Source organism: Dysidea avara, chromosome 12 (assembly GCF_963678975.1).
Source record: "Dysidea avara chromosome 12, odDysAvar1.4, whole genome shotgun sequence".
In the NCBI taxonomy this organism is placed as follows: domain Eukaryota; kingdom Metazoa; phylum Porifera; class Demospongiae; order Dictyoceratida; family Dysideidae; genus Dysidea; species Dysidea avara.
In genome coordinates, this window is record NC_089283.1 from 15,202,795 (window position 1) to 15,226,974 (window position 24,180).

The following is a 24,180-nucleotide window of genomic DNA, read 5'->3' on the forward strand; positions in this document are numbered from 1 at the left end:
CTACCCTGTACCATTCTCTCAGCTATTCTTGATGACGATGAAGAAGAAGAACGTAACAGTAAAGAGACAGAAATTCGTTGTAGCAAGAAACCAGATGCCATCACAAACGGTGGGTGAACAAAGAAGCTGTTTCTCGCAAGAAGCTTAACCTATCAACAAACACTACTCACCGACACTAGCGATATGATCCAGCTGGTGAAGAACATACTAAACCGGAACCAGCCACTCATGTGTGGAGGGAGGACTTGCTGTAATGCTTAATACTCCTTTTAAGATGTCCTAAACAGTGCTTGAAATAATGGTTAGACATCTGACATTTTCTGACCAAAATAGTTGTTTGTCTGAGCATGTTCCATTTTGGCCAGACAAAACGTCCGATCATAATATGCTCTCTATTGGTAGAAAATTCACCCAGATAAAATACATAGATATCATACTTGACAGTGTTTCAAGGCAAAAAAATATTCGATGTGTGAGCGTTTAGCAGTCCTTGAAATAAACACACAGAAATATACAAGGATACAGTGTCTGTACAAAAATATATTTGATAAGACATTCGTACAAGCTTGCTTCTGATACATAAGTTTTGGGGAAAAAACTGTTCTACTAATGACCGGGTAATTTGGTATCATACATGCATCATGAACTGACCTTTTGTGTTCCTTTTCTTTTAGTGTAAGGTATTGATTTATAGGTAGTGAATGCATAGATGGCTTCATGTGTAATGTCTATGATATAAAATTTAAAAACAAAGGGAATTGTCTGTAATAATCTCACCATGCCTCCAATAGTACAGTGGATTGTAGACATACTTCACAAATTGGCAATACTGTACACTTTTTCATAAAACCATGAAACTTTCCACACAAATGGTACTCCTTATGATACGTGTTTTACAGGGGGAGTAGGACAAGCCCACGTGAACTCGTCATAGTATTGCACAAACACTGAAAGAATTTCACGTGAGCCAATAGTCTCTGTACAAAAAGTAGATGAAGGGGTGTGATACATATTTCGGTTCTACTTCATTTGTTGTTTGTAACATGCAGTGTGATTCTCGATTGAAAAAACCCAGCCGTTATGGTGAAACGGGGCTTATAGTGATGACGATGCATGGCAGTCACGGTTTTCACGCAACAGTAACACTGATTATAGATGATTATTATAGGATCATTGATGTGTGATCTGGTACTTCCAACAGGTAGTATCACTGTGTTTAATAAAAATATTTTAAACTGGTGCTTCATAGTGCATGTGGGTTTAAACGTGCCACGACCTCCCTCCCCCGTGTGTTTTAGATATAGTGCCATCACAAGATTTGACCTTTGGTTTCCATTTTTGTACAGAAAATTGATCATGTCTGTCTTTAACTCCCTGATGCACTAAGCAACTTGTTAAAACATGGTACCAAAATAAAGGTCTAACTGCTAAAAAGGAACATGGCTTTTACTTGAAGCAAGAGTTAATAATAGTGGAGGTGTGATTTCATTCTGAAGTTATGGCATAGTAGAGTGCATAAAAAAATTTAATGCTCTAAATTTTTCACGAACTTTCATGAAGGCTTACTTGTCATATAATAGCTGGTGAATTCACAAACTGCTCATGAACTTTACAAATAGCTGTGCAGCTATATGCATACAACTCGGTTCATGAATGTTCACAACTAGTTCATGATATCCTATGTTTTGATTAGAATTTCTACAAGTCAGATTCACAAAGACCACGTTACTTGGCAACACATAGTTGGGAGGATTTAATTTTAAGGCCCACGTTCACATTGCACATTTCTACTAACAGCATGTTACTAGGTGGAGTGTCTTTTTAACTTTAAGGCCCACGTCCATATTACACCATGCTAATAGCATGTTACTTGGCAACACGTACTCGGGCTCTGTTTAATTTACAAAGTCCACATAAATTTCTACTGCACTGTATAGCATATAACAAAAATCAGCGTAAGATGTGAAAAGTACATCATTTCGCATTACAAGTACCTGGAAAGAATGACTTAAGAAAACTGTATAGCAAGAAACTGTGGAATAGTTGTACCAGAATCTGTTGGAGTGGCATATGAGACCTGATTGACAATAGATATGTATGTGATAAGAATGTATATGTATTTACAATTAGCAGAGTGACATTAAGATCAATCAGTCTTAAAGGAGATTGCCAAAGGCACAGGGGGGTATATACTACAGTAGCATATATGTTAGTTGAAATGCTTATAACTAGAAAGTGGCTTATGTTTAGATTTGTGGAATATTAAAGGGTTATTCTGCACGTGGTAAACATATTAGGGTACATCGGTTACATACCACCATGAGCAAGCAAGCACACTTTGTCCAAAATACACGTACCCACGCATAGGATACAACAGACAAAACATCCCGACCTTGTAAATATTCATCTCCCACAAATTCACATTACTGCCCACTAACAACAAAAGTTGTCAGTCATTTGGCAATAAACCTGCATGGCTCCCTGATGGGGAGCTACAAGTATAAAGGATCACAATTTGACCAAAACAGGAAAGTGAAGTCAATACTAGCAAGTAAAGAAAATGATGTTCCCAAGTTTGCTGTTCACTGTGGTGTGCTACGTTCTCTTTGTAAGCAAAATGGACAGTCGAGTGTACAGTTTGAAAGGTTATGCTTTCTTTAATAGGTTGAGAGCGTACATGGAGGAAGAGAGATTGATCTCAGCTCACCTGATACTACTGCAGCTGAAGTGGAAGCAGCTTACTACATAGGTAAGAAATTACCGTATAGCTAGAAATATTCAAATAACAGCTTTTAGCAATACGTGCACGGTACATACATACACTGTACACAAAACCATAAATATCACCATTAATTTCAATGTAACCTTCTAGAGTATTTTATACTTCACTACATGATACACTGCTAAGTAGAAAGATAAAATTATAGTTCTAAATATTAATGTCAAGATGACCTTTATTTCTGTAGACGATACCAAGGCCAGCTTAGAGTACAACGCTTTAGTTGCTACTAATGCTGGCCCACAAAACATGCCCAATTGCTATAGTGGACCTCTCAGGAGAGCTTATTTCAAGCCTGGATTCCTTTACTGGCCACCGATCACAGTCAGCCGATGTGGTGGACTGGTCTGTGGATATCCCAAAAACTGTGTACCAGGAGGTACACATGTGGTGCGCCGATGGGCTTTTGTGTTCCAGTGTATAGATAATCATTGTTCCTTCAAAGGAATCCAATATATGGAGCTTACAGAACATCTCAGCTGCAAGTGCCTGTGCCCTGCTCCTGGATCCTGCCCAGATGGATATATATGGGACAACAGGAGCTGCAAGTGTGTTTATTATTGTCCAAGTTTCATTAAATGTCCTCTTCGCTACTACTTTAACGTACATGAATGCAAATGCAAACTTCAATGCAGATTTGATGATGACTGCTAAAAGAAAGACTACAGGAAAACCTGGACTGCCACAAAACACTAGCTTTAGAACTATTATGTGTATTTCATGCATGCACAGTTTGTTAGCATTGTAGTCACCATGCAATTGTGTAAAAAATTCGACAAGTTTATCAATCCATTTTGTATGGTATATGTGCCTCCCTGCTTTTCTTGGACACATCAACAAGGAAACATAGCAAACTTGTGGTGAATGTTCAGGCAAAATCTTATGCATTATTAACAACCCATTCATAAGCCATTCAATATCTGGATAAACATTTCAGGTGCTTATCTGGCAGGTTTGAAAGCCACATCTCAGAGATTCTAACATGAATGACTTATAAACAAAACAGTATTTTGTTTTACAAGAGGCTTTCAAATAACAACTCAAACATTCTAACATTCAGTTTCGTAGCTGTTCTAATGGATCACACTACATATAGAGGTCTTCAGAAAAATCTAAGAACATGCATATTTAAGGGACATCATTACATCATGAGTACATTTTACAGAACACTAGAGAACTATGAACATATAAAATATGGGATGTTCTATTCGTATCTCTAAAACCACCAGTGAAGTTAATGAATGAATATATTTTCACAGGTTTTTGCAATTGAATTCGGCGACTTTGCAATTGAATTTGTCCCGTTTGCAATTGAGTTCGTCGCTTTTGCAATTGAATTCGTCCCGTTTGCAATTGAATTCGTCGATTTTGCAATTGAATTCGTCGATTTTGCAATTGAATTCTTGCAATTGAATTCGTCGCTTTTGCAGTTAAATTCGTCGCTTTTGCAGTTAAATTCGTCCGTAACAAGAATGGCAGCTGGAGCAAACACGAAAACATGATGTAGCAGCTGCTACAAGAACTTGTTCAAGTACAACAGTAGTAAACAACTCTTTATAAGGCAATAATTCTTCCTCTACAGCCTCTCCAGCAACATTCCAAACTCTACTACGCCACTCTCGAGCAAGCTAATTAACTTGTCAGACAGCTATCAGCTTCGCGTACTACCAGCTTCAATTACCTTCTAGTGTCTCAAGTGTAACTCTCAAAGGCATAAATAGTTCATCTATTAATGAACGGGTCGGTTTCTTGGAGCCGTTTTGCTTATGACGAATTGTAATGCAAACGCGACGAATTCTATTGCAAAACCGACGAATTCAATTGCAAAACCGACGAATTCAATTGCAAACGGGACGAATTCAATTGCAAACGGGACGAATTCAATTGCAAAGGCGACGAATTCAATTGCAAAAACCTGTAAGCACATATTATTTTGTGTATTGTAGTTGTAGCTGTTTAACTGTGGCTTGTAGGGTGAATTTCACATTTGGGCTAACAACCCTTAGCAACTAAAGCAGTTAGTCTTCTTTGAAATAATTATAGTGCTGGATAGTCATTTACATCCATCCTTCAATGCTTCTTTAAACAGCTTCTAACAACCATAACTGTTACAATAATTCACACATACCATCCTTTTTGACATTTTCTCAACAATTATTACAATTTATCAGGATGTAATGGCATCCCGTACATATACGTGTTCTTGGTATCAAACACTTCTATATTCTCATCTATCAAACAAGTTTCATATTCTGTCTGTATCCACAGAACAAACCAGTTTGCCCTTTCATAATATTGATAGTGCGTGATTTAACATTTGGGGGTTTTCACCCCCTGGGCAAACCCGCTGAGCTGACTGCCCAGTATCTTATCTTAAATCTACACTCACCGTGACCACAGAGCCATCGCTGCCTACAACCATAAACCCAACCTGTCCGGGAACTGTCTCCAAACCAGACTATGGTAGAGAGAAAAAGAAGGTATAAAACACGTGACTACATGTGCGATGGTGTTCACGAATAATGGACAACTTTTGCTTGCTCGCCTGTATATTACTGATTATAGTTCTAATTACAATCTTACCATCTTTTCCTAAAACACAGAATAAACCAGGCGATAAATCCTGAGATGAATCCAACGTACACTTTGATTGTGGGCAACGAATTTTTACTACCGTAAAACTCTTAAGTGCACTCTTTTTACAGGCACAAAATTTTACCTTGTTTAGTTGAAGGCGCGGGGTGCTTATCACAATACTGACATAAGCGCATACGGCAAAATTATAGTGAGGAGACATGCAAAACAAATTGCAGAGCTGCACCAGCCGCGTCTCCTGCGTTTATAGCAAGTACCTTGACGTAGCTTCGTGCAGCAAAGATAGTGGTGTGTTTATAATGATGGTGTTACGTGTTTACGTCGAGAATCATTGTTTTAGATGATGATGAAACACGGCGCTACAAAAGAAATTGGATCATAATTCACGCAGCTAGTTTATTGATGGGAACAACCTACACTATCACACTGTCTTCACAATACCAGTTTGTCACTAACCCTCGACACCCTGAGGATCCTAACGTACGTATAAATCATAGTGTAATATTGCACCTATCTCACTCTCCCACCCTTGAGCTAAACATAGATATGCATAAAAATAATTAAGCTGTGTCAAGTAGTAGTCTGCAATTTTATTAGAATGTGCTATCTGAATCACATGCGTACATATTTCAACTGCTTGTGTTCCAACTGTATGTATCTGTATAAATCACTGTATAGTGTTACATGAAACCTCAGCTGTGAATTTACAGTATGTGCAAACATGTGATAAAAAGCTAATGTCAATCTCAAGGTTTCTTTTGTATGCATTAATGGGTTTTTTGTTATTCCTTTTATTGTCTAGTTTAGAAAACTGTGATCATCAGTTATGCATGCCTATATTTCATAACCCACAGTACAGGAAAATTGGGATTGGAGGGGAGTGGTTTGCTAGCAAAACAACTTCCAGGTGCTGGTATTTTCCATTTTGGTTATTTTTGTATGTATCTCATGGCTGATGGTTGGTGCCCTTGTAGCAGAATTATATCCTCATGAAGCCACATTATCCTCACATGCACCATGAACATGATGGCTAAACATTGACGTTAATATAAATTAATGTGTATCTTCTCTAGGAGCAAGCAGGTTTAGGAGAAAGTGATGTGTTCTACTCGCTCACTATTGCCATATTCAGTATCGGAGAACTGTTTGCTTCATTGATATTTTCTGGACTGAGCAGTTGGCACATTAAACTGAAATACTTAATGTTGCTAGGATTGATATTGTTAGTGGTTGGTGGTCTGTTCTACGGAGTGGCATATTTTGGTTGGATGGTCCTTGTTGGGAGGTTTCTTCAAGGGATTCATCTGGGTGGACAGAGTACATTATTAAGAATATACATTGGAGAGACTACCAATACTGTGAGGGATATAGTTGGAGAAGATCCTGAGAAATCTCAGTTAAAGAATGTTACATTTTTACTAAATTTTATGTTAGGGACTCTTGGTATTGCATTTGGTCCAGGTAATTTTTAAAATATTTTGTTCGTCCTTACCATCCTATTTTATGTGTTATGCACATGCATGCACACGCATACAGATACGCGTGGGAACCTTAGTTAGAGGTGAATCTGTAGTGGTTGTTGAGTGGTAGTGGTGGCTACTTTATTTGAGTGGTGGCTTGTCCCGACCACAATATGCTCATCCCTGACTGTTTATTACAAGTTATAGTACCACAGAATAGATAGAAGTAAAGTCCTGGCTCAGTCAATCACTAGCTGCAAATGCACTCATTTCTGTTGCATACATATATCCATACACACATATACACAGTTGCAGTACGTTAGTGTAGCTATGCATGTATTGTACTTCACATGCTTATCTTTGACAGGAATTGCAGCTCTAGTTGCTCAAATTCCTTTGGTGGATGACTTCCGATGGTCTGGATGGTTCTATGTGTTTTATGGGACAATGCAAATGTTAATCACTGTGGTGATGTTTAAAGAGAAATGGACAGACCTAAAGAGAACTAGTATACAATGTAGGAGGCTGTCCATCTTGAGTGGCATAGCTGTACCATTCTATGTATCCTTGAATTCATTGTGTGTGTGTAGTGTAGTATGTGAGTGTAGATGTGTGTGCGTGTGCGTGTGTGTGTGTGTGCGTGTGTGTGTGTGTGTGTTGTATAGTATGTGAGAGTCTGTGTGTGCATTCATGCGGGCAGTGTGCATGTGTGCACTGTGCAAACGTGAGTTTCTGTAGACAACACAATTTTTTATCCTTAACAAGTTACAATAATAGTGCTTGGTGTTTATGATTGTGGCATTCTTTATTATCAACTGTGCCCTTGCTATCATTGAGACACTGCAAAATCCAATTCTATCAGACAACTTTGGAATAGATGTAAAGTGGTCCTCATACATATTCCTCATATCACTGTCCTTCTTTCCACTATCAGCTGTCACCATGTAAGTATACATACAACAGTACTGTAGTAATGCAGTACAGTACTATTACAAGCAAAGATATGTTGATTTTGCCTACAATACTTTTAGACATATAGCAGAAATTTTGAGGATCAAAAATTTTGCATAAAGTGTAAAGAAGCAAATTTTGCATTTTAAAAGAAATCCCAGAGCAATCAATGGTAGTACGTGTGATGCATGATCATAAGTGAAGCTCTTGTCACTCCCAAAATTCACGAAATAATTGTCCCTCAAAATTTTCCAGCTACGTATATAGTGGGATGAGAAATTCAAGCAAAAATGCATTTGTGCTTTGGATTAGTGATAGTAAAACGTGATTAACTGCAGCATCAATCCACAGTAACGAGTATGCATTTCCTTCCCTGCAGCAAGTTGTACCATCGAGATATTCTAATAGAACAGTCATCTATTCTGATAGAATCATCATTTTAAGCACGCGATTTTTAAAGAATTGAAATGTGATGTATGTTTGAATAAAATTTTGAGCAAATCGTGTTAGGAATAAAAATGTTGAGTTGTTGGATGCTGGCGTTACCAACCTTATCTTCTTTGTACTCTGTATAGCTATAATTCTACATATAAAAGTTATTTGCATACTCTCAAAGAAGTGGGGAGGGAGAAAGGGTGTTCATATTAAGCTGCTGTGTTCTTGCTTGTGTTTATTGTGTGTTGGAATGATGTGCCAAATAGTTGGCAGTTTGCTTACATAAAAGCCACTAAAAATAACATTCAAATGCTCTAGTATAGCAGCCAGAGCATAACATGTTTAAAACTATACCACAAGATTGAATTGAACAATTCTTAAATTTTGTGCTACTAACAAATTGATATTTTTAATGTTTATGTAACTTTCTAAATACTAAAAATTTGGCCATAACTTTTGCTGAGATGGTCTTACTTTTAGTCTAACTAACTGCCTATGCTGCTAGGAAGCTGAAGTTGAAGATGTTGAAGATGAATTGCTTTCATTTATGCCTATTTAAAATTCAAGCACCACAAATATTAAAGCAGCTACAGCGTGTATGGATATAGAACATTATGGGAGTTGGATATGGCAACAAGATAAGATTACAATGGAAAGTTGATTATCCAAACTAATGTGGAGGGAGAGGTGTCATTGAAAAGTGCATAAAATCAAACAGCCTACTGTACATGTGTATCCATGTAAAAAACAGCTAAGCTGTAAAAAAGGGTGTCCTGTGGAAAAAGTTGTGGAATTAAAGGTGGCTACCAAGAAATGGCTGCTGAACAATCTATATTTTTCATTTAGTAGATCTATGCAATTGTGAACATTTAGTATTGTGTGGATACTAGAATTTTCATTTATAAGGAAGAAATTACTGTAAGTAAGCTGAGCAGCTGACAACAACAGCTCAGTAGTTAAAGGTTTGGGAGTTAGGTATGAAGGTCAAGTTTTGATCAACTTTTTGTTAATATTTTTTGTACTTTTTGTACTGCTTGGTTGTATTTTACATGCACCATTTTGCATGACGTTAGGATTTTTTACTTGTAACTAACTCTCACAGCAATTTCTTTTAAACTACAAAAAGTGTGAGCTACTGTATGATGGTTAAACAACACACAAACCGATTTTCATGACAAAAAAAAATGGTCTTTTTATGCAAATAGTTGTTCATAACTCTGTGAATATTTATCAAATTTGCACTATACTTGGTATGTAAATTCACCTCAATACTTCATTAATGTGTACCAAATTTAGTGACAGTTGAGTTGCGCATGAGTGTGCAAAAATAAAGAAAACTTTAGGCCACCGGAAAAAACAAACGAAAACAAGTTGTTGTGCTACTTCTAAAAGCCAGGCACCATGCAGCTAGCTAACTCATCTGGAATTAACCATAGATAGTATATGCTACTATGAATTAACCATGTAAGTATTACTATTTTATTGTTTTAACCAATAGGGTAGTTTTGGGTTGTGCAATAATATTACTAGCTTATTCTCGTATTTTGTAATTCATGAATTTTTTGTAATTCATTCAATTATGTTGCTATGCACTGCTAAGGAAACACTTGTTAAACAAACCACTTTTACCGACATATTACGCACAGAATTATCTTCTAACTGTTTTATAGTTTGACTATCGTGTTTTTTCCCACAAATTCTCTCGACATAGCCTCAAAGCTGCTCTTCATTATTGTTCGCGTATGCAAGGGATACATCCCCTTTCAACTCGAAGCGATAGGCTATTCCTGATAGTGTACGAGGCCTGCACCGTTGTTTTTCAGTTGTTAAATACCTGAAAACCTCAAAGGGAAAGTAATTTACAAAGTCTGAGGAAAGTCGCCACACCCGTATTTCAGTCCGCCGAAAAGAAACCACCTCACAGCAAAGTTCACCTGTACAGAAGTTTAATGCAGGTTTCATTTTGCTTTTATTTCTTACGTAAAAGCTGTTTTTACCATTATTTAATGATTTTGCTCACATGGGTGCATATGGACAAACATAGATAGGTAGATTAGGTAGATAGATAGGTACACACACACACTTTTATGAAAACAATTTCAGTAAACCAGGCACACGCCCACAGCCGGTCAAAGGCCGGCTGTGGGCCTTCGGCCGACTGTGGGCGTGCACCTGGTTTAATAAACAACATAAGAATGAAGATAAGCCTAATTTTGAGGGGTTGTAATTTCATGAATACATGAAGCAATTTTGCTGAAATTTGGAATGTGAGGAGCCGAAGGTAGCTGGCAATTATAGCACAAAAATCATGTGCTTTCGTGAAGTGACCATGGAGCTATGCATGCATAAAAAGTGTTTTCTTTCTGTCAATATACTCATGGTGGGACTTGCCGGCTTTTTGTGTGCATAATTCTGTTGAGTTGCTCTAATAGAGCATACACCTGTTTGATTAAGAAAAACAGTATGTTTAACACTCACAGTTCAGTTAATTGATGTTCAGATAATTAACTCCACATTGTAAGAAGTGTTGGAAGGAATATAAGTTTCAAGTATAATGTGTAGTCCTAATACAGTACCTACATACATAATACACCATGTACTGTATCAACGCCATGTCGGATATTGTGGTAGATTTCTACTACAGAGAAGGGGACTGGATAATCGGTTCATATTTCTTCTGGGAATGTCACTCACACTGACTACTTGTATGCTAATAACAGACTGGCAGGCTATTGGTGGTGATCCTTGTGATAAGTTTAGTGGACCTTGTAACAATCGGACTAATTTAGACTTCAATAGCTCTATAGAAACAATTCTGGAATCAGACAATGCTTCATGTGAAGCTTGTAGAATGCACTCTGGAGAGCCATATCATTGTTTCTGGAATCCAGATGCTCGAATATCCCACGAGTTCTGTTCTGACTGTGAACCATTTTGTAGAAGTGAATTACACACTGTAAACTTTATCCAGTTTTTGATTGGTGTGTGCTTGTTTAGCTTTAGTTTTCCTATGATGAGAATAACATCAACTGTCATAGTATCAGATTGTCTGGGCTCAGCATCACAGGTATGAATTAATTATGTGTTTAAGTGTTGGCTTGCATTGTTTCATTTCAGAGTTTAGTGATGGGTATTCTGGTTAGTAGTGGAGCTTTGTCAAGATGCACTGCTCCCTTGTGGGGTAAGTTACACTATATACAGTAGTGTATCTCTCTATTACAGACATTTTGGGACCCAGAATGTTTGACCACCTTTTGCTGTAATATAGAGGTTTTCCTCTTTCAGAAGTAAAAAATGTATTAATATTAACCATACGTACCTTTTGGGCCGTCCTTATTATAGAGGTTTTTTTCTATTGTGTCCTTAATTTCGGGGAGTATGTTAAGAGAGGTTACATAAAAGTTCCACATATTCTAATTAAGTTCCGTATGTTCTAATTGCTTCAGTACACACTGAAACAAAGTTCAACTCAATAAAACCAGTCTTCAGGTTTGCCTGTTCATGGAGAGTAAGAAATGTTCGTTTCATATTTGTACAGAAAAAAGAACATGAGTTATGGGTGCTCGATCATTTACAATGTGGTAGAAATAAAGTTTACCGTCATCATTTTTATTATATATTGTATTCTTGATTGTCCACACAGAGAAGTATAGGGACAGTACCATATATTGATGGATTTGCCAGTTTATGGTGAACAGGTTGAGTCAAGTCCCGTCTTCATAGCTTGTTTTAGTTGTGAATTATGATTGATTTATTTAAGTGCCTGTAATTTTCCCTCATGTTGTTGCTGTACAAATCAAATTTATTGCTGTTCTGACTGTCTAGTGCTCTTCCATTCACCATAAAATGCTGAAATTTTGTCTGTCTACTCCTTTTTTGATAGCACAGAAGCAATATAATGGAATTGAATGAATTTGCACGGCTTTTGCTCAGCTGGTTGTAGGGTTGGGCGATATACTGGTATGATGGTAACAAAGCGATATTACAGCTGGCAATAACCAAAACCGCCTTGTTTTTGAAAAACCGCCATACTGGTATAAATAGTTATTGAGATACCATGGCAGGAATACAGCTACCACTACACACTTACACATGTTAACAATGCCATATTGTACTTGTCAATCACTATTTCAGCCTCCTTGTACTAGCAAACAAGCCTAACCCATGCACTACTACAAGAAGGACACACTGATTATTAGAAGACATGCAGTGTACCAGATGCAACACTACCGTGATTGTGGGATAAAAATTCTGGCCTCACATTAGTAAAATTATCTGCTAGCTGTATACATAGGATCTATGCCTCCTTCAAAATTTATAGCACTCCATGGCATCTCGTATAAGTTAGGCCAAACTCCTTGCAGTTGTGGTAGCTAGTAAACAAAGTTCACCCATGCAAATGTAATGTGTAAGTGTACTTGCTATAGTTCATTTCAATACCGTGATATTTGCAATAATCGTGATAACAAGCTCCACAATTACCGTGGGAAGAAAGTTCAATATTGCCCAACCCTATAGCTGGTTTGCATATTACAACACAGATGTAGTGGGAACTGATGGTTGTTATATTAGGGTGGTTCAGTAGTCAATGCTTCTATATGTTGAATTTTGAAGAGTTCTGTATAAGTACATACGTATATGATTTTAAGGCAAATTAAATGTACATACTACATCATTCCCTTCCCCATCATCAATCTGGTCCATTGCATATATTGTCAATCAAGTGTGTTGGATACAACTCATTGATATAATTGATCACACCATTCATGTATATGTAATAGTCAGAATTTATTACAGTGAAGCCTGTATATTAAGGACACCTTGGGACTGATCAAAAGTGTCCTGATTATCAAGGTGCCCTGATTTTCCTGGTCAGCTTACATGCTAAGGGATACTTTTGGACCATTACCAAGTGTCCTGATTACACAGGTGTCCTCATTTCAAGTGTCATGATTAACAGGTTCCACCGTAAAATGTCATCAGTAGTTTGCTTTTATAAAGACTTTGTTTTTAAAACACCTGAGTAATTCACATTTTGCCATTTGTTAGGTGATGCAGCTTACGTGGCAGCAAACCATCGTACTTACCTCCCAATATTACTGCTAGCTGGGTTGATATCAACTGTGGTAGTGATCTACCTGATTTTGTTTAGAAAGCTTAAACCATACCACAGCATTAAGAAGGGACACAAGACAGCAAATGGTGCTGTGAGTAATGGTGATGTCAGTAATGGTGATGTAGTCGAACTGGTTGAAGCTGAGCAAGATGTTAGCCAGGAAGTTGTTGAATCAGAAGTAACGTCATTATAAAATCACAATGCATCTTGTTTTATATATGTGTATTTATTTATTTATTTATTTATTGAGTGTATATATACGTATCAACTTTTAGCATATTAAACTGTTGTACAGCTATCAAATTCAATCATTATCCTTTCAAGTGTGTTAAGATGTATTTTGCAATTACACATATGCACAGATACTATATAATCGATTGCAAGATTGTTGTTTAGGAAGGACCAAAGAATCACATGATATAACCATATGAAAAGAAGAATCTTGCTGCCAAGTAATAGGGACCTATACAATAATTTTTGACACCTCATAAGGCCACCTCTGAGGACTCACCTTCATTCAGTTGCTTGAAAAACTTAATGTGGTCAAAACAATGTAAGATATGCATATACCAATCATCTCAACACAACATGAGGCATAACAAGGAGCTATTTGCAAGTTAGCAGAATCAGAGATCAAGAAAGTCTAACAGAATAATCACAGAGGGTAAACACTGCATATTAAAAAATAAACTTTATGCCTTGACTTTCAACTTACTGCCTGTTCACTTTATCAATAAGACAATGTTGTGCTAGTTTTGTTACAGTAATTTGGTTCATAGTATAATGCCACTGGCCTAATATCAACAAAGTAGATTTATTTGAATTCCTCATAATTACTGGACAGCCAAATAGTGCGTAATTGGTCAAACCCCTATTTTGATGTCATTGTTATTACACTAAAGCCCATCACAGTCATGTGTAAATATAACCTTCATTAGTATATGTTGTTGTGTACTATTTGGTCATTTGAGAATTGTAGTAACCTTCTTGATCCACAACAATCACACATTATTACAGGAAATTTGAAAATACTTACCCGAAGATGTGCTAATAAGTTAAAGTTATTAACAACAACCAAAGAATCATTCATGGAACTGGACCTGTATATATATAATACTGGAAATGAGGTTTTTGACGTTTTGTCATAATTGGATCGACAAAATTAAGTACATTTAATTTAGTTATTACTTTCCATTTGTATACACACCCATACTACACACTTATAATATTATGTAAGTATTTCTCCTGTATGTCAGCATAACATTCGTTCGAGATATCATTGTAACATAATTATATCACAACATAATTACATGTCAGAATGCGCATGCAATATATCCATGTGAAATATGCATTCAATGTACCATTGAAGAAATTTTCAGTATAGAAAGAAACATTCTGTAAGGAGAATGTATGCAGGGCACTTGAATTTTTTAAAAGGGGGTTTTCATTAGCTGGCCAATAAAGTTACAGTATCCCCTATATATTTCCTAAATGAATGTTCTATTAGAGTAGTTTATATTTGTTTGGTATTTCTAGAGTATTTATGTACTGCCTAATTATATTACTATATCCACTGCTATCATTAGTAAGAAGCCATTGCTTATTATATACAACTTAAAAATGTGAGGAAAATCAGCCTTATGTCACTTGAGAGAAATATTTAGAATTTACAATTACCTTTTATACAGTTATGTACCCAGCCTGTTGCATGATTAAACAACTCACAATCACTGAAATAATTAATCTGTGCTATTCAGTGTACATGTGTGAGCCAAATTTAGTTTTCTTTAATCTGCGCAATTGAAACGACTACTCAGCAGAAAGAATTATTTCATACAAACTATATATTATTATTCTACACCATAACTTTATAAGTATAGAACTTTACCCTGCATGGTGAGTACTCTGGTACTCCTCTCCATCTCCCCTTTGTCTCTGATGTTCAGTTATTTCCCTGGGAACTAAGCAATGCATTTCTTAATAGTGGTATAGCTACATGATAAATTTGTCCTCTGGAACTGAAGTGTGAAAGTGTCACATAAAGTCACAATATTTATCTACCTATAGCTATACCATGCATAAAATAATAATTTTGGCATGATTACATCAGCATTTATATTATAGTTGGTAACCAAGATAGAGTATAATTATATTAAAACAGTTATATAGTGTCAAAATTTGATACTCCTTGCATACAGCTTTCTTGTGGGTCCTAATAGCACTTCCAGTAAAACAATTAGGAAGTCCAGCAATGTATTCAAATTTAGGTTGAATGGTTGAATGTAGAGAAACTTGAGGCTCCTACATGGTATATAACTAGCTACTGTAGAATCACTGCAGCGGTGGGTCTGTCTGTACAATTAATGTTTTTGCGTCAAGATTCTGTTGCAGGCCAGGAATTAACCTTCTCACTTGATAATTGTAGTAATTGTTAAAGTTAGCTATGAGGTTTAAAAGCAACTGAGGATGGCAAGGAATTTGTAATATTTGGGAAACGGCCGAGGATTAAAGTGAATTGGATTTTATGTATAGTAACAGTAGACTGACATTCAGGGATCTGTGGCTGAAGTATATACCAAATCAATGATGTACTGTACCATATCGCAGGTGCAGAGAACAATGGGGGTGGCAATTTAAGTCATGTGGGGTGGCTGCAAGTTACAAAGTGTTTAAAATTATTAACTGCAAGTACCATAGTGTGTGAAGCACACTAGCATGCAAAGCATGCCAATACTAGGGGGTCTCAGGGCATGTCCCCATAGGAATATTCTGAAATTTGCATGCTTTTAGGTTGAATTTGAGAGCATTTTCAGTGGCAGCTACATGTGTACTTGAATAGGATACTCATATAATATTATTATTAACAAAATATGGCAATGACTACATGTATCAATAAATTACTGACAATAAATTATATTAGATACATCAGTAAATGAAGACATTTCAGATAGACTCATGTTCTTGGTAACGTATAGATATTATGTGTTACTGAAAATATATTGCGTGGCAGGACCAACTTATGATTCCGCTGAATGTTCTATTAGAGTAGTTTGGTGACTGCTCTATCAGAGTATATCATTCTTACATAACCTTTAGCACAAATCCCAGTAACCAAGTTGGCTAACGACAATAGTTGCTTTACTTTAGCAACTGGGCATTGGAAAAAGTTAGGAGTCACTGCCCCCTATTTCTCTTCCTCTGCCATACTGCATATTTATCTGTGCATGTGTATATACAACAACCACGCATTGGCATGCTACAAACCAATTCAAAGTATAGTTTCTAGGTACAAATGACTGAAAATTAAATTTGTTTCTATTGCCTAGATAGTCAGTAGGGTTAGGCTATACTAACTTGTGATTTTTACATGAGTTATTTATTGCAATATTGCATATGAAAATTTAAAAGCCTGCAATGTCAATATAAATGCTTGTTTTCACTGAAAATTATTTTATTAACATAATCTCTTTGCTAAAAATTAGAGTTAAACACTTGAAATGGTCAGCAATAGTACAGTATGTAAAACTGCATCATATATGAGGTCAATAGACACAAATTAGATAATAAGTGTGGTAATTATTGCAAAAATATTGCCTATGTGATATTGCAAAGACTAAATATAATATGATAATTGTATATACTGCAAGCACTTGATTAGGCAACATTGGCAATTTTATTGAAATATTGCTCAAGCCTACAGTAGTCAGTTAATACCTTGAAAACCTGAAGCAAGAATGTACAGTATTAAATGAGCTATAACAGTCCTATATCAATGATCCCTGTTACAGTTTTATGCAATGATGCCGGTGGTGATTCAGTGGTGAAAAACTTCATAGATTTTAAACGTATCCTATACACAGTCCAGTTTCTTTCTTTCTTTCTTTCCATTCATGTTTCACTACTACCCCAATGCATTCAAGTTTCCAACAACATTCATTTCTACATGAGCTATGTACAAATATTTAAAAATCCACAGTGCATACATACTAAATAAACAATAATATCAACTTAATAATGAAGTATCTTCTGAATCAGTTACACTCTTCATCATCTTTTTACAACATGACTCAGTAGCATCGTCGTCATTTAATTTGTTGTAATCCTCCTTCAATGTGTTATAGTTTGGCTTGAGTTTTCTAAAAAGAACAACATACACCACTAGAGCAGACAGGAGTAATCCAGTCAGCAGTAATATTGGGAAGTAAGTACGATGATTTGCTGCCACGTATGCTGCATCACCTACATGGTGAGTAAGACAAATGCAAACTGACAGTTAATCATGAATGAAATAATTATATATACTATATTTGACCAGTTAATAGCCATGGCTACTAGTGATGCACCGATATCACTTTTTCACTACCGATCCGATACCGATACATTTGAGGCCAGAAATGGCCGATACCGATACTTTGCCCCACAGGCATTTCTCACAAGAAACAGCTAGTGATTTAGCTTACTAAATTCATTTTCTAATCTCATCAACTGCATTTTGCTGGTTTTGTGGCTATTAATTATGCACGAAGATAAGTTTATGGCTTCAATGAATCCTATTTCGTGGCTTACTTCAGTTCCACTGTACTAATAATGCTAGTAGCTGGCTTCTTTTATTGAATTCATGGCTTATATCAGCTTTTGCTCAACTCTGTTCAATGTGCTATGTACGCAGCCATCTTGACTATGATAAGTAATTAAATGATGTCATTTATTTAAAGTATCAGTTGGTATCGGGATTTTTTAGCTTTACCGATACAAGTCCGATACCGCCACCGGTGCATCACTGATGGCTACTATAACTTTCAGTAAGGAAAACCCTGTGGCTACTATGTGAAGGTGACTACTATCCGAGGCAGCTATTAACTGGTCAAATACGGTATTCATTAACCAAAGCTGAAGGATAGCAAAAATTTGATAATGTGCTTGGGATTGCAGCCATCATAAGATTAGTAGGAGGGAGCTATGTTCCCAACTATAATTATAAAAACGTTTTCTACTGTACACCATTATACAGATGTATGTATCTATACAACGCTCTAATGTTCAAGGGTTAACACAAACAAGCTTGCACACATTCACGCATTTACATGTGTACACATACAACACACACATTATGTGACACATACACACACTCACCCCATATAGGAGCAGTACACCTAGACAAGGCTCCACTGCCTATTAGAAGACCCATCATTATGCTCTGTAATAAAATGAACTTATATGGTTAACTATATTGAGATTCCATTATACATAATTATAGAAGTGAAGGTATGCAATTATTACCTATTTACTTCGCATGTTTATGCACTAAAATATACATACCTGTGATGCTGAACCAAGACCATCAGAGAATATAATAGTCATTGAAATCCTCAACATTGGAAAACTGTAGCCAAACAAACATATGCCAACCAAAAACTGAAAAAAATTGACAGTGTGTTGTTTACTTCTACAAAATGGTTTACAGTCATGGCATTGATCATGAGATATACGAGCGTCTGGATTCCAAAAACACTCATATGGTTTCTCAGCGTGCATTCTACAAACTTCACAAGAAGCTAACACAGAATTGTTGCCTGATTTAAACACCATCTCCTCTGTCATAGAGAAGTTAGTTCCATTGTAACATGGTCCACTAAACTTATCACAAGGGTCACCACCAATAGCCTGCCAGTCGGTGACCAGTGCACAAGCAGCCAATGATAGTACTAACCCTATTAGAAATATGTACCTATTGTCTATTCCTCTTCTCTGCATTACTAACCTGTGAGGATAGTCTATTATGGATCAGCAACTACAAGGTGTATATACAGTAACTTACATTGTTATAACTGCCATTGGGAAAAATGACAAAGAGAACAAAAATATATAAGATGCCCACGTGATGGTCATTCCAAAGTTATCTCCAAGAATTGGGTTTTGGAGAGTCTCAATTAGAGCAAATATACAGTTGATGATAAAGAATGATGCCAGCATAAATAAAATGCACTGATTTGTATCGTTAAGGAATGGTATCACTATAGACATGTTAATGCAGGCTCATGTCAAGAGTTCATAATACTTGTTATGAACCTTCATCACAGAAACATGCTCTAAGGATACATAAAAAGGCACTGCAATGCCATTCAAGATCGACAACTTCTTACAGTCTATGCTTGCTCTTTTCAAGTCAGTCCATTTTTCTTTAAACAGAACAGTAACGATTGTTACTTGTATGATCCCATGAAAGAACACATACCACCCTGGCCACCTGAACTTGTCAACCAATGGAATTTGCACTACAATGGCTGAAAGGCCTATAGAGCAAAAAATACATAATCATGCTGTGCATACATACTGGTACTATACGTTGCTAAGGTGTTGCATATGCTGAAAATAGCTATTATATTATTGAGATAGTAAGTAGGGGTGGATACAGGGGGGTCAAGGAGGGCTATCCCTCCTACAAAAATTTTTTGTATACCAAGATCGAGATACTGTAATAGAGCAGTCACTCTACTAAAACAGTCACAATATTAGAGCAGTGTGTAGCGAGCTTTGTAAGGCTATCATTATTAAATTCCTTGTGTCTCATTAACGCCCACATCAATTTATAGATAGTAGTACCAAATTTTAATTATTTGATTATAGATCACGTGAATGCACTATGAGAGCATGGAGTGACTAAGTTTTGAGGTAAATGCACTGATTTGCTGTGCATATAAAGTTGGCAGAAGGTTGGAAGTCCCTCCACTCTTGTTCAACAGGCTGCATGGGTACACAGTCCTGGCAGCCTTTAAGATCAGGATACTCTAATAGAGCAGTCAGAGACTGAAATAACAAGAGACAAGTGTATAATTAATAATCAACAATCACCTCCTGCCCGCATCACTTTTTATTCCACTGGGTGATGGGAAACAAGCAATAATATAGTAATGATGGTCTAAGGATTTTTATGTACTTTATCAGCAATAAAAGCGTTGTTGGTAAGTTGGGCAGCTATTGTCAGCTGGCCTGACTTTTTTTTTTGGGTCCTTACCAAATGTTGTGCCTCAGTTCGTTTGATCCCCCCTTTCCATAAGTCTTAAGTCTGGATCTGCCCCTGAGACTTTTCAACTACGTACATCAATCACTCACCTGGACCATAAGCAAACCCTATAGTTCCAAGAATGAATCCTATAAGAAAGTTTGTGTTCTTCAACTGAGACTTCTCAGGGTCCTCTTTAAGCATATCTCTCACAGTGTTACTAGTCTCACCAATGTAAATTCTTAGTAAGGTACTTTGAGCACCAAAGTGAAATCCATGACACAACCTCCCAACAAGGACCATCCATCCGTAATCTGCCAATCCATAGAACAGACCACCAACCACTAACAATATCAATCCTAGTAACATTAAATACTTCAGTTTAATGTGCCAACTGCTCAGTCCAGAAAATACCAATGAAGCAACTAGTTCTCCAATACTAAATATTGCAATGGTGAGCGAGTAGAATACATCACTTTCTCCTAAACCTGGTCGTACCTAAACACATACCACAGTACAGTCATGAACGTGCACTGTATAAACATGATCTGAAATAAAAGATTTTTAGCCATTAAACACTTGTTCACTAATTGAGTACTACTGAAAGTGAAAACTAGTAAAATTTTAGGACTTTCAAAACAATTAATTCAAACTAAAGCTAATATAAAAATCACGGTTGTTACAGTATGCAACTTTTCATTGCAAGGTAATCTACAGCTGAGCACTTTAATTTTATTTATTTTTTATTTATTAAGGCTTTACAGCACAAGTGCTGAAGGCCTGTAGGACACCTGGTCCTACAGCCTGTTTAAAGTTGTTACAGAAAGTGTGTTTGAAAAGGTGAAGAAAGGAGAAAAAATCCATGACTGGACCTAGGCAGCCTCGAACCTGCAGCCATCCGATTAACGCTCGAACGTGTTCGAGTGTTAATCGGATGGCTGCAGGTTCGAGGCTGCCTAGGGAGTCTGCCAGGTGGTCAGGATATTTTCTCCTTGTCAATTTCATGTATATGTATTAAGTATTGTGCATTGATGTGGTTCATTTGTTACAGAGCAAAACAGTTTGCTTATTAGAGCTATAGTGCTTTTTTTGATTTACAAGAACTTATTACCATTATGTGTCGGTTTATTATTCCTTCCCACATGACCCTATAAATTACAGAGGTAGACAGTATGCTTATTGAACTTAAAATGGTGTGCGTAGTTCACTTTGCTATGCACGTTTAATACAAATAATACCATGTAAATGCAAATCTGTGACCAAATTTTTGAAAAAAAAGGTTGATCTACACACACAATTGAAGTTGATTATTCACTATCAATGAATAGCCACACAAACACACTACATATTTACACCACAGCCATGCCACTAGTTGTTTATCACGAGTGGATTTCTGGAGATGTGTATTAGCCACTAGGAACCTTTGAAATGCCACTGACCAGCTGGAACACAAGGCTAAGAAAATGGACAGTTGCCTATATGTCTTTATATTTTTTTCATTATGGCTTTACAGCACAAGTGCTGAAGGTCTGTGGGACACCTGGTCCTTCAGCCTGCTTATTACCATACGGTGTACCGTAAATTGACACTACCTGGAAATAGCTGCAAACTTTTAGTAAGGAAAAGCATACAGCTACTACAGTATGTGAAGTTGCTACCATCTACGCATACATCAAAAAACAGTTTCACTATGTGCCCAAATGCACTGTCCTGCCAGTATTTGATCATTAATAATAGCGTGACTTTCCAATTATCGGCACCGTTTCATCACACAATTGTAATTCCATAATTCAATGACGAATAAACTTTCGATTCAAACCATTTAACAGAGCAGTCCTTTGTCTCTTAACGCACCAAATTTTAAATATATCACGTGAGTGAACATGTTGTTATAAGGAAAATTGCAAACTTGGTAGCCTCCATATACCCTGTAGCCTCTATATTTTACGAGCTGATAATTGATACCTGCCAATAAATGGCGACTTACGCTAACACTTATTAACCTGATACATTCATGCAATAAACTATGCATTATTTAAAGTTTAAAGGATGACATGGGTGGTAATTCGAACTGCAGAAATTGTTAGTAGTTATTGTCCCAAACAAATCAACCAAGCAATCTTTTTGTTTATATGAATGCAGCTCTATTTGAGGAAATTACACAGGTGATAGTAATAAGAAATGCTGGGTGGTTCATGTTATGTAGTTGGTAAAATTGTCTATGAAAATGATAATAATAGTGGTATTCAATTAGTGGCCACAGTTTATACAAGGCCATCACATGATATAACTATGTGAGGTAGGCAGATCACAAGATGTAAGTAGTCTGGCTAATATACAGCAGGTAGAACCACGTTCTATTTTATTACTTGTGTAACATGCACACTCACTTTTACAGGCGCGTCTTTAGATACGTACATAGCTACGTAAGTAGCTCCTCCCTCGGCCCCGCCCCTATAGCGGTGTTGCAAACCCCGCCCATGTACAACTTACGTTATGATTATCAGGATGTCGTGCGTTAGTCACAAATTGATGTTGTGTTGGCAACACGATCGTGTAACTGGTGAACATCAAGAATGTAGTCGTGTGGAGCACGATCCAGTTTCTTCTGTACCGTCGAACTTCGTTGTCATCTACATCGAGGATTCATAATTGCTACAATAGCAACGTAAGCACAGGTGCTTACCGTTGTCTCGGCTGCATGAAGCAATGTCTAAGCATTTCCCAGGCAAGCTAAGACAACTCGTCATGTGCTTTCTCTTCACTTATAAGCGCCTCAATATAAAATTTCCAAAATTTAAGTGTGCGCGTCTAGTTGAGCATAGATATTATCTATGAGTTGAGGTACTATTGTCATTATTATTAGCATATCTATGAGTTGAGGTACTATTGTCATTATTATGATCTTGCAGTCCAAGTTGTATACAAAGATCCCATGCGTATAAAGTAGAGCTACTAGCTATATGGTACGTATCTAGTACCCAGCTGAACCTACATCTGCGTATAACTACACTGCACTGATCCACTGAGACTCCATCACATGTTTTTTTATCACCTATGTATATAGATTACTTTTGATTCTAGCTTATGTGGCAATGTAGTCTGCTTTGCCGGATGACCATACAATTTGCTGCCACAGATCATCAGTGTCACCACTTCTGTACCAACGACAAGTGCTTTAATAATACATGTCCCAATTGCCATCACATGTTCCTTTATGCTATGGTAACTTTGGTTTAACATTTCTTGAAGTGGTAAAAGTAACTTGTCAATGAGTCATTATGCACAATTCAGACCATGGCCAGTTAACGATAACCTGGCACTGTTGCAACCTTCTCCTAGCTATACAAGTCAGTTGCAATTGTCAATGAGGAAGTTATTTGCAAACAATACCTATTAGCTAACTATTAGGATTAAGTTAACAGGTAACAGTAAATGTAGATAAAATATATCGTGGCAGTTAACCATCATAAATGTATGCTGTACGGCATTTGTGAAAAGCATATTTATACTGGCAAAATTATTAGCATATTTACGTGTTCATGACCAGGTAATCTAGATAGAAAGCTTGGACTCGGGGTTCAGAGTATAATAGTTAGCTAAGGCCATGCAGCAATTGAATAAGATGCTTAAACTTGTTTTTAGCAATACACGTGGTTTTGTCAGTGGTATGGGATTTCCATGTTGATCAAAAAGCAGGAAAGCATGCAGTTGTGTGGTTATAGCTAAATCTGCCAGGGAAGAGTAGCTACGTAGCTATGTTCAGTACTTTTTATCGATGTGCTATGACCCCTACTCTAGTTGAAAATTCAAATTTTTTTGGTGTACTTGTTTGTTAACT

General features: G+C 36.7%; 3 protein-coding genes across 4 annotated transcripts in view; 1 reads left to right on the forward strand and 2 right to left on the reverse strand.

The window, feature by feature from the left end:
- The window catches only part of LOC136240680 (ragulator complex protein LAMTOR4-like), a 41,723-nt gene extending 36,234 nt beyond the window's left edge, over positions 1-5,489 (reverse strand). Inside the window, exons 1-2 of the mRNA XM_066031703.1 lie at positions 5,363-5,489; positions 5,169-5,237 (exon numbers count right to left, since the gene is read on the reverse strand). Coding sequence (XP_065887775.1) covers positions 5,169-5,237; positions 5,363-5,365 — 72 coding nt within the window. The 5' untranslated portion in view covers positions 5,366-5,489. The remainder of the gene's footprint in view (positions 1-5,168; positions 5,238-5,362) is intronic.
- Positions 5,490-5,530: 41 nt separating this feature from the next.
- On the forward strand, positions 5,531-13,674 carry LOC136240681 (uncharacterized). The gene is made up of 8 exons (XM_066031704.1): positions 5,531-5,662; positions 5,715-5,854; positions 6,448-6,835; positions 7,202-7,395; positions 7,612-7,778; positions 10,852-11,287; positions 11,338-11,401; positions 13,270-13,674. The coding sequence occupies exons 1-8, from the start codon at positions 5,575-5,577 to the stop codon at positions 13,527-13,529; spliced, it is 1,737 nt and encodes a 578-aa protein (XP_065887776.1). The 5' UTR covers positions 5,531-5,574; the 3' UTR covers positions 13,530-13,674.
- Positions 13,675-17,256: 3,582 nt separating this feature from the next.
- Positions 17,257-23,129, reverse strand: LOC136240853 (major facilitator superfamily domain-containing protein 8-like). 2 transcript variants are annotated; one of them, XM_066031913.1, is made up of 8 exons: positions 23,026-23,129; positions 22,833-22,972; positions 20,450-20,837; positions 19,436-19,629; positions 19,155-19,321; positions 18,656-19,097; positions 18,470-18,533; positions 17,257-17,575 (listed from the first exon to the last, which is right to left on the reverse strand). In XM_066031913.1, exons 1-8 carry the CDS (start codon positions 23,087-23,089, stop codon positions 17,340-17,342), a joined length of 1,695 nt encoding a protein of 564 aa, XP_065887985.1. In that variant the 5' UTR covers positions 23,090-23,129; the 3' UTR covers positions 17,257-17,339. The 2 variants fall into 2 exon arrangements, with proteins under 2 accessions (XP_065887985.1, XP_065887986.1); XM_066031914.1 differs by lacking the exon at positions 23,026-23,129 and having other exon boundaries at positions 22,730-22,845.
- Positions 23,130-24,180: the final 1,051 nt, after the last annotated feature.

Coding starts and splice junctions, on each gene's coding strand:
- LOC136240853 (XM_066031913.1), bottom strand. CDS start 23,089: ATGACGAGTTGTCTTAGCTTGCCTGGGAAATGCTTAGACATTGCTTCA. Junction 20,838..22,832: donor GACATCCTGATAATCATAAC/GTAAGTTGTACA, acceptor GTATGTGTTTAG/GTACGACCAGGTTTAGGAGA. Junction 19,630..20,449: donor AGGGTTTGCTTATGGTCCAG/GTGAGTGATTGA, acceptor TTTGCTCTATAG/GCCTTTCAGCCATTGTAGTG.
- LOC136240681 (XM_066031704.1), top strand. CDS start 5,575: ATGCAAAACAAATTGCAGAGCTGCACCAGCCGCGTCTCCTGCGTTTAT. Junction 6,836..7,201: donor TGGTATTGCATTTGGTCCAG/GTAATTTTTAAA, acceptor TATCTTTGACAG/GAATTGCAGCTCTAGTTGCT. Junction 11,288..11,337: donor GTCTGGGCTCAGCATCACAG/GTATGAATTAAT, acceptor GTTTCATTTCAG/AGTTTAGTGATGGGTATTCT.